Source organism: Pygocentrus nattereri, chromosome 13 (genome assembly GCF_015220715.1).
Source record: "Pygocentrus nattereri isolate fPygNat1 chromosome 13, fPygNat1.pri, whole genome shotgun sequence".
Classification (NCBI taxonomy): Eukaryota; Metazoa; Chordata; class Actinopteri; order Characiformes; family Serrasalmidae; genus Pygocentrus; species Pygocentrus nattereri.
Window position 1 is genome coordinate 17,314,710 of NC_051223.1, and position 11,014 is coordinate 17,325,723.

The 11,014-nt window shown below is 40.6% G+C and overlaps 1 protein-coding gene across 6 annotated transcripts in view; it reads left to right on the forward strand.

Moving 5' to 3' along the window:
• Positions 1-10,627, forward strand: part of myocd (myocardin) — a 142,306-nt gene extending 131,679 nt beyond the window's left edge. For 3 of the 6 annotated variants that reach the window (XM_017693139.2, XM_017693138.2, XM_017693140.2), the window contains 6 exons: positions 503-659; positions 785-1,795; positions 2,465-2,611; positions 3,202-3,327; positions 6,250-6,307; positions 7,145-10,627. In XM_017693139.2, coding sequence (XP_017548628.1) covers positions 503-659; positions 785-1,795; positions 2,465-2,611; positions 3,202-3,327; positions 6,250-6,307; positions 7,145-7,719 — 2,074 coding nt within the window. In that variant the 3' untranslated portion in view covers positions 7,720-10,627. The remainder of the gene's footprint in view (positions 1-502; positions 660-784; positions 1,796-2,464; positions 2,612-3,201; positions 3,328-6,249; positions 6,308-7,144) is intronic. The other 3 variants (XM_037544412.1, XM_037544413.1, XM_037544414.1) reach the window with 3 other exon arrangements.
• Positions 10,628-11,014: the final 387 nt, after the last annotated feature.

Below are 11,014 nucleotides of genomic sequence, written 5' to 3' on the forward strand. Positions count from 1 at the left end.
CAGCTCTGTGGTTGCCCTGACCACTGAAGAACAGGGTAAAAGGGAGCTAACAGAGAAACAGATGGACTACAGTCTGTAATTGTAGAACTACAAAGTGCACCTATATGATACGTGGAGCTGATAAAATGGACAATGAGTGTAGAAATAAGAAGGTGTACTTAATGAAGTGGTTGGCTAGTGTATCTGTTGCATATCTATCATAAAAAAGACAGATTTGGACTGATAGTAGGGAGTCTATAAACAACGACCAGTGTATAGTAACCACACGAACTGCAGAATAACAAGTAGATGATGTCAGCCCATTATGATATTATTGTTTGACTTTTTCCTCCTGTTCCTTCTTTAGTAGTTTATTTTTGCAAAAAACTGGTACATTTTGTCTGTTCTAACTTGTTTACAAACCTTGTGCATCATGCATCTTGAAACTTCAAGCAACGTAATGCTATTTTTTTGCCACGCTGTCCACTGTTATGTGTGAGTTGATTGTATAAATGTGCTTCAGGCAAACAAATGAACAGCACACACCATGCAGTTCCAGTGGTGCCACCAGCACACCCAGTAGCAGCTCCTCATCTCCTGTGAAGACCACATACTGCAGCCCATCCAACGTTACTCCAGTCAGACCAGGGCCTTTGCCTGCTAACCTGGATGACCTCAAAGTATGTAATGCACTTGTTAGGACACTACAGATGGTTTATGTAGCCCAATGTATCTCAGTAGCAATGCCTGTATGGATCAATTGATCATAAGTCAACCATAATTTTTCTGCGCTTCATGCTACCAGGTGTCTGAGCTCAGGCAGCAGCTGCGAATACGAGGTCTCCCGGTGTCTGGCACTAAGACGGCTCTCATAGAAAGGCTGAGGCCTTATAAAGACCCCAGCTCAAGCTCTCCCTCCGGCTCTGGAGACATTACCACCGTTACATTCCCGGTGACCCCCACTGGCTCTCTCTCCTCCTACCAGTCTCCCAGTTCCTCTAGTGCCATGTCCCATGGAGGAGGCTACTACCCTTTCTGTAGCACCAGCTCCACCCCACCCATCTCTCCCGCATCCTCTGAGCTGTCTGTCAGTGGGTCCCTGCCAGATAGCTTCAGTGACGTCACCATGTCCTCGCCTCAGTTCGGCCTCCAGCCATCACCAGCCCAGTTGAGTGCCGATGAGGGCCAGAATCTGGCTGCTGGGCTGACTGGGAGCTGCCTGCATGGGGAGGTTCCAGCAGGCCTGGAAGCCGAGAAGGACAAGATGCTGGTGGAGAAGCAGAAGGTGATCGAGGAACTGACGTGGAAACTGCACCAGGAGCAGCGGCAGGTCGAAGAGCTGAGAATGCAGCTGCACAAGAGAAAGCATGGCCATGGACTGCAGGACCCTCAGGCAGGACCCCGGCCACCATCACAGCACTCGCTGCACCTCCAGCCCCCAGGCCATATACAGCAGCACTTCTTTGGAGGGGTGTCTGTCAAGCAGGAGCACGTGACCTCCAGCTGTCCGCTATCTTCAAAGCCGCTGAAGACCGCGTCCCCCAACAGCTGCATGGAGGGCATGGGCCACTGTGGCATGAGCGGTGGCCTCCGGAGTTTGGACGTGCCCTCTTCTAGGAGCCCCTCTGGCCTGTCAGCCTACCTGAGCCCTCAGCGTTCACCTCAAGACTCGCCAGTCACCAAAAGCTCCAGCAGCCCGCAGCCCAACAGCCTGCCATCTTCTCCCAGCCACCAGTACCTGCTCACACCTCCTCTGGGCAGAGACAGCTGCTCTCACCCTCTGCCTCACAGTGGAGCCAGGCCATATCCCATGCAGGTAGGCAGTGCCATACAGAGAAATACAGGACTTCTATGCTGTATATCATTACTGTGTTTTTGTTTTTTATTTTAACATGTATTGTGTCAAAGTTTCATGATAATAGGACCAGCAAAAATGGTCCAGAATTTCTTGGAATAATTAATTGTTGCATTAACATTACAAAATGTATTCCTTCTCCTATAAAGTTAGAATGTTGGAGATATATGGTTTTGTTTGGATATAAAGTATGTATGTATTTAGGGGTTGCATAGGCCAGTTGACTAATCAACTAGTCCACTAGTGGGCACTGTGGCAGCTGTAGGCACTTGAAAACAAGTACATTGTCAACTGCAGCTTGTGAAAGACCACTATGCTTAATCATCCTAACATGAAGCATCTGCTACTAGCCACTTGTAGCCAGATGGAACACTTTCATTACAGGCAGACCAATAAATACTAATAAGTTACATTTCCTTAAGGTCTGTTTTTTGTGAATAGTCATGCAACCCCCAAAATAATTTAACAAGTAGGTTCATTAGCTACATCACAGTTGGTTGCAAATTAGTGTATAATTTACAAGTACAGTCAGTGCTTCCCATTAAGTAAAAAATAAAACAACGACCGCATGTGTGGTTATGAGAAACAAAATCAACACAACACTAACAAAAAAATGGCTCTTTCTCACAGCTCACACAGAAGAATGTTGCCCCATCCATGAGCTGCTCCTACGCACCTGACCAAAGAAGCCTGCAGCCAGTCTACCCAAGCAATGCCGAGAATAACTTAAACCCCCGAGGGTCTTCCAAGGCCAAGAGCCCAAACATGCAGCAAAAGGTTTGTGAGGAGATGCGATTAGTCCAAATTATCCCACCTTCTTAACTTTATTCATGCACAAAATCTATCTGGGGAAAGCATCACACTCAAGCTGACCATTTTCCACATTCTCCTCTTTGATACCTTCCATCTATGATAAAATAATAATTATAATCTTCATCACTACTTCAGTATTTGATTCCACACAAACAAATTATGCACAATACTTTGCAAAAGCCTCCATAATCATCTAGTCACATGTCTTCATCCGCAAGTATTCACTGAACTGTATAAACATGAGGAGAAGTCACAAGTCTCTCAATGGGCATGATCACGGTCATGTGGTCATCTCACATGCCAAAACATATGGATGGATCTGAAGTATGATATCCTTCAGCTATGTGGACCATGGTTTATAGATTTTTCCAGGCCAAATAGGCAGAAAGGAATAGAACAGCTGATCCTTTTTTGCCCTTTCACATGGCCAAACACATACACAGTGCCTGCTACACATGAACGTCTCCTCATGTGACCTCTGAGACCTTCTCAGCTTTTCTTTGGTCCCTCTTCCTCATCTGAGGTGTAACAATTCACCCTATCTCCTCATTCAGATGGTAACATTACACTCTCCCAGGCACGTTGGCCAAAAGTGTGCCACCTCCTCCACTGCCTTGTGTAGCTCTGACTCTGCATCTGCCATTAAACAGCCCCCATGCTATGAGGATGCAGTGAAGCAGGTAAAGATATCCCCAGTAGCAGCTGAGTCCTGTGCTTTCCTCCACACCACCGGCTTCTGGCTTCTTTGCAGTCACACGTACCATTCCTACTCTCTGCCACCCTCATATGTTATGCACACTTCCCTGCTTTCACATTGCATGATGAGCCCTGTAAGACATGGCCAGTTATGGTAGTTAGAGAACTTCCTGGCTGTCAATTTTACACCCCAGGTGAAATTACACCCAAAAAAGTACTTTTATCCCATAAGGATAAAAAGTGTTTTGAAATTTCATGATTTCCAGGAATGTGCACATCCTGGTTTTGAAATGAATAGCCAGTAGGTTTGGTTTTCAGGGGTATTCTGACCAGCCAAACATTATTTGTGAGTTTAAAAAAAATTATAATAATAAAAATAAATTTTATATACACACACTATATATATATATATATATATATATATATATATATATATATATACACACACACACACACACACACACACTGTGTGCACAATTATTAGGCAAGTCTTATTTTTGAGGATTATTTTTATTAATGACCAGCTACAGGGCTCTCGGTTAATCCAAAATGTTAATAAACTTCCAACATGAATCTTTAAGAAAAATAAATGAAGTTTTGGCTTTCTTAGGAGAATATCTATATGTGCACATTTATTGGGCAACTATAACGGTGCAGAATTATTACGCAGCTAAATTAAAAACACAAATTATCCCATCTCACTTTTTTATTTTCATCTGTTCAAGTGAGAATTATAAACAAACAACTCAAAGCTTTCCAATGAACATTTCTGACAAATAAAAAAAAAATAAATTAGTGACCAATATCGCCACCCTTCTTTTCAATAACAGTTATAAGCCTTCCATTCCTGGAGTCTGTCAGTTTCTTGATGTGTTGACGACTTTTTGTGCAGCAGCAACCACAGCCTCCCAGACCCTGTTCAGAGAGGTGTACTGTGTTCCTTCACTGTAAATCTCCCGTTTAAGAATTGCCCAAGTTCTCAATTGGGTTCAGGTCAGGTGAGGAAGGAGGCCACGTCATAAGTTTTTCATCTTTAACGCCTTTACTGGCGAGCCATGCAGAGGAGTACTTGGATGCATGTGATGGAGCATTGTCCTGCATAAAAATCATTGTCTTTCTGAAAGATGCAGATTCTTCCTGTACCACTGCTTAAAGAAAGTGTCTTCTAAAAACTGGCAGTAGGCTTGGGAGTTGATTTTGAGCCCATCTTCAACCCGAAAAGGTCCAACCAGCTCATCTTTAATAATACCAGCCCATACCAGTACCCCACCTCCACCTTGCTGGCGTCCGACTCGAAGTGGAGCTCTGTCCCGTTACTGATCCAGCCACGGGCCCATCCATCTGGTTCGTCAAGAGTCACTCTCATTTCATCAGTCCATAAAACCTTTGAAAAATCGGTCTTCAGATTCTTCTTGGACCAGTCTGGACACTTCAGCTTATGTGTCTTGTTCAGTGGTGGTCGGGTTTCCCTTACCTTGGCCGTGTCTCTGAGCGCTGAACATCTTGTACTTCTTGATACTCCAGCTAGGCTGCAGTTCTGGAATATGACAGAACTGGAAGATAATGGGTTCCTGGTAGCTTCACGCTTGATTCTTCTCAAATCCTTGGCAGTTAATTTGCGTCTTTTTTTCTCAGCACGTTTCTTGTGACCCTGCTGACTATTTGCAACAAAACGTTTGATGGTTCTGTGATCACACCCCAATATCTTAGCAATTTCAAGAGTTCTGCATCCCTCTGAGAGACTTTTGGTAATTTTGAACTTTTCAGAGTCAGTTCAATCTCTTTTTTGGCCCATTTTGCCTAAAGAAAAAAGCTGCCTAATAATTATGCACACCTTGATATAGGGTGTTGACCTCCTTAGGCCACACCCTCCCTCATTACACAGATACACATCACCTGCTATGCTTAAATCCATTAAGCATTCAAGATTATCCAGATTGGAGTTAGAAAATATGCCTAAATGATAATATGGTCAAAACACTTGCCTAATAATTGTACACACAGTGTATATAAACAGTTCTGAACTTTTTTTCCCAGTGGTAGAGAGAAGAAATGTGATTTTTGGGTGGAATTCCCCTTTAAAGTGGCATTGGCAGTATGGTGGGATGAGCTAAAGTATACTGTGAAAAGGAATTTGCTGATCTTGCAGCCGTCACTACATGAAATCTGCCCACAGAGGACAAACAAGAGCATAACCTTTATTCCAACTGAGCCTGTGATATTTTGGATGATTCTATGATTGGGCTGCCATTTAGCCTCAGTAACTCTATTTCTTAGCATCTCAACAGCAATATTCTCTGCTGACAGTGGCTCAAATGAGTAGCAGCACCGAGGTTTTAGCGTAGAATCCATGCTAATAAGCATGAGGACATTCAGGACACTCTAATGATTGTATTACTTTTATCATTTACTATTACTTATTATTTAATTATGATTCAAAGTGACCTTGTCAGTTTATATCACTAAAATGAGTAAAAATAAAAAGAAAATGTGCTTTTCTTCTTCTTTAGGAAAGATGACGCATGGATTTGCACATTAATGCAAAAATATTAAGATTTCTGAAGTATGTTAATAATTATATTTCAAGGTAAAATGTACCTGGGCTGGGACAAGCAGTGCTGTTTTCTAGGTACTGTATATAGGCTTTATTAATGTTTTACATTCTTTATGTGAAACATGCACACATGTTGTTGTGAAAGACACTTTACCTGTGTTTACAGTCTTTCACCTTTATATTTCATATTTGTAAATGTCACATCAGTGGGACACAAATGACACCCCAATCGTGGAATCATCCTTTTGCAGATCTATAATGACTGTAACAGAAATTCACCACTTATGTCAAAAAAGTACAAAATCTGAGAGCCAGTGCTGTATCATTAATAACTTATATGATTGCTTTGCAGCAAATGGCAAGGAGCCAGCAGATGGACGAACTTCTTGATGTCCTTATTGAAAGTGGAGGTGAGCATACAAATCTACTTATAAACAACAATAACTTCTAATAATAGGATATTTAATTTGGTTTCACCTACAGTGTTTGTGTATTGCATGCAGCAGTAATTTAACACCTAAACATTACAAGGAATACCTGTTGGGCCGTATCGCCCCCCTCAGAAATACTCCATCCTTTCTCAACTTCATTTCTATCTGCAGCATCTGTAGAATATTATGGGTTGCCATGGATAATCATTTCTGTGTACTTAGAAAAGAAAATGTTTTGACTTATAGCAGATGCTTATAAATGGGCAAATGCCTGTGCTAAATACAGGGAACTTTGTTTAAAGTGTTGCCGCTGGTAATCCACTGTGTGCTAATGCATTTCACTGCTGTCAGAGGAAAACCTTGTATCTTCATACCTGTTACCCATTGATGATAAACGGACTAAAAGAAATGACCTAAAATTACTTGGAAAAAAAGTCTAGTTCCAGTGACTTACATTAAAATGTGTTTTTTCCTTCTCCTGTGAAGTTATCATTTTGGAGATACGAGGTTTTCTTCAAACAACAGTGATATTCAGCAGATAGAGGTTAGGTTGAAAAACACTCGAGTACTTCGCTACTGTCAGAACATAACCTTGTATCTCCAAAACGGTAACTTTCCAAGAGAAGCAAAAAGCATTCTTTACTTTTGATGTAAGTGAATGGAACCAAGTTTTTCCCAAAAGTTCTCTCAGTTTGGGAAATATGGAGATACGAGATTTTGTATTGACAACAGCAATTTGCTTAATCCAGACTGCCATTTACTGATAAATAGCTGTCTGTGCCGTGATGTCTTTAACCCCTCCCCTCTTTTCCAAAGAAATGCCAGCTAACGCCAAAGAGGAGAGGTCCCCTGTAACCAAAGTTGTGCCTCACCTTACAGTTTCGCCCAGCAGCAATGGTGCCACGCCTGTCCCAAAGTTCCACAGACACTACAGCCACATGTCGCCCTCTCAGATGCCATATGACCACACTGCAGGTCACGGGGACTGCCATCTGGAGGTCCTGCTGACTAGCCCCATGAACCGACAGGGTGACATCATTCCACTGAAGATGGGTGTCGAGGAGGGCCAGCTGGAGGAGGTGAGTGAGGGCTTCCCAGGCCATCACCATGACGACAAGTTGTTAGGCAGCCGTGACATGATGGACACGCCTTTGTCCCCTATGGCCACCAAGGTTTCTCCGGTGCCTGTTGATAGCCAAGGGCTCGGGATGACATTTACAGAGTCACCGTGGGAGACCATGGAGTGGCTTGACTTGACCCCGCCTAGTTCAGCCACAGCATTCAACAGCGGCATGCCCCCGCCCGGACCCAGCATTTTCAACACAGAATTCCTGGACGTGACGGACATCAACTTGAACTCTGCCATGGACTTGCACCTAGAGCACTGGTGAAGTTGACTAGAGATCTCCAAATACATAAGAATCCAGCTAAAGATCATTATACCAAAGTAATGCCAAGCACTTCACATGCAGACAAAAAAATATGCACATCTCACAAGAGCACACTTTCAACAAGCGCACAACCAGCAGGGTAACATAAGGTTTGGGCTGACCCAGTCAAATGTCAATGAGTGTACAGGATATAATCAAAGTTGCCTTAATGAAAAATAGATTTTTCCTACAATTTAACTACAACTGTATCATGTTTAGTTGGTCCATCAAAACTTGAAAATCTTTTGGACTATGCATGCTGGGAAAGAAAGTTTTGCTATTACTGGAAAAAAAAAAAAAACTACAAACCAAATCACATTCAAAAGATTAGATCTACACTAAATCCACTAGCGTTTGCAATTCATTTGTAAATATTACACCGTGCTGGTGTTCTACATGTTCGTGGTGTGGGGAAACACTTCTGAAGCGTTCACTAGAATGAAACTCTCACATGTATTCTAATGTGCTATTGTAAATATGCATTAATGCTCACACTGCACCTTGAGTAGTATAGTACTTTGTCACATTTTGCTTTGCATACTTTTTTTTTTTTAAAGCATGTATTTGAATATTTTCTATTCCCATCCCCAATTATTCATCCTAATTTATTTAGACAGTTGAGATTCCTTATACTTCTTGCAGCAATTATTAACTACAATGTGAAAGCCTGTCTTAGATTAATGTCCTTATACAAACCAACCAATAGCTTCCCGTTTTACTATCACTCAGTATCAAGCAGTAAGTCAGAAGAAGCCTTAAAGTCAGAACCAGGACAATTTTATTCCTTTAAAGAATGACTATATATGAAGCTTATAGTCATCTATTACACAGTTAACTTCTCTTTTTTTATTGAAACCCTCAGAAGTTTACATTTGCTCATTGCTTTCCCCTATACATTGGATTTCATTATAACTGTTTTTAATATGACTTTATGACTTCGGTAGTATTGACAAGTGACCCATTTGGTATCGTTGGAAGAGTTCACTTCTCAGATGTATTTATTTGGACATTTTCATAGATATATTTATACAGACGTTATTTATGAGACATTCCTTCTTAGGAACAGGATTCAGAAGATACAAATCCTCACGCAAGAGATGAAGAATATGAAAGTCATTACTGTCCATTTTTACCAAGCTTGATTTTTCTACAGAAATGGAAAGCTAACCATTGTGTCCTCAGAACTGCCTTTTGTGTCTTACAAAAAAAATGCAGCACTATGAGCTAATAACGCATTAACGACTATCCAAACATAAATATACTGTAAAATATATTACTCCTAGAAAAGATACTATTTTTGAAGTACAAATGTTTTCTCTGGACAGTGACAGTATATTTTTATATTTTTTATTTTTCATTTCAGTGATGTAACAAATTAGGCCTAAGTTTCAGTTCTTTTGTTAAAATGTCTTGATATATGACTTTGTGAAGTATCCTAAAACAAACATTTAACACATTGATTTCACATTTCAAGGTGAGCAATAAACTGCATAAATGACATGAAAATTTTAGGGATTTTCTAAATGAAGGTTGACACATTAATAAAGCACACCTACTCTTACCAGCACTTGAAATGTGCAGAATGAAATGTAACATACTGTACGTTGTTTTACTGTGAAAATAGGCACCCATAGTGGGGCTGCTGATCAAATAGTTGGCCAGGCCTGGGACCTGTGGACATTTTTCTTTTTATGAATCCAACAATATGTTCTATATGCTCTACAAAGGCCTCTTTGTGCATTGTCAAATTGCATCGGTGTCTTTTTTGCAACTCACCAGTTAATGAGAAATACCTTTTATAAAAGACGATACCGCCAGTCTAAACTGTGAAGAAGTCAGTTAGGGAATTTAGTTTTATATGCTTTGAGACAGTCGTATGGTTTATTTCATATTTTGCTCTGCAGTAGACCTAAGCCTATAATGACCGTGCTTGAGACCACATTTAGTTTCTACAGCTATGGGTTCAAGCCATTCAGACTGAATCTCTTATTTTTGGGGAGACATTCCACTTCACTCTCAGATGTCCTTTTGTTAGCCCTTATTGACCGTTTCATTTACAGTAAGGTCAAGCGAAATATGAGAAGGGTCCTGAGCAAGCCTTAGAAATTATTAAGTATTTTAGGCACTACAGGTCAAGAGCAAGACCTGAATGATCTTATTGGGATCGAAAACAAAGCAGCAATTTTTTCTGCAAATAACAGGTTTACAGAAACATTGCAGACAAATTGTAACAATGTAATTACTTATTTCAGAGACTAGAAAGTGATACTAACAATAACACAATACTTTGGTGTGAAGGTACTGCACTGGGCTTATAAACATGTCCATCCAATTTAGTCGATGTTTTGTAATGAGTTTTTTTTCCCTTCTTTTTCTGTCAAGAAATGTAAATTATTTTTACTTCAAATTCTAAAGCGCTGTTTGTATATGTGACAATTATTGAGACTGGTAATTATGCCAACAGTCTCATCTCAAACATGGCCTGGTAGATCTTAGTTAGGCAGGTTTATTTTTTTTATTGTTTTGTTTATTTAAACCGACTGCTTGTATAGTGCTAGAACAGATAACTGAACTTCTTACTACACAGAGTTGCCCAGTAAACTCCTCTTAGCCAACCAGGTAAAAAAATTAAAACCATTATGCACACCTGCTCAGTGCACAAGATCTGTGTTCCTAAAGAAAACTGTGTATTTGTTTCTGGTTTTTTTTTTTTTGTTCTGAGGCAAAATATATAGATATGACAAAAAGCTTTTGTACTGCTTGGCCACTGAACAGCTTTACAATGTAAACAGTCTCATTATGTCTCCACCACTGTACTACTACTACTATTAAAAGACTTCAATAAACAAACACAAATTTCCAAAAACGATCTTTTGCTTAAGTGCATTGTGTTTCTTGGCCAATAAATGTCATTTAATGTCATATTAAAATTGTTTTAGAGTGTTGAAGCAGTCATATGAATCCTTTCCTTATTTGTTCATTCTCTCTCTCACACACACACACACACACACACACACAAAACTTTGTGCACACCTAAATATCATTTGAGCTTGAGATACGTCCCATTCAAAAACCAATGGAGATAACATGTTATCCCCCTCTTTGAAGCTGTAACCGCCTTTCTCACTCTTCTGGGTGGCTTTCCACAAGAGTTTGGAGTGTGTCTTTGAGAATTAGAGCCCATTCAGTCAGAAGACTATTTGTGAAGTCAGCCACTGATGCTGGACGAGAAAGTCCAACTTGTAATTGATGTTCC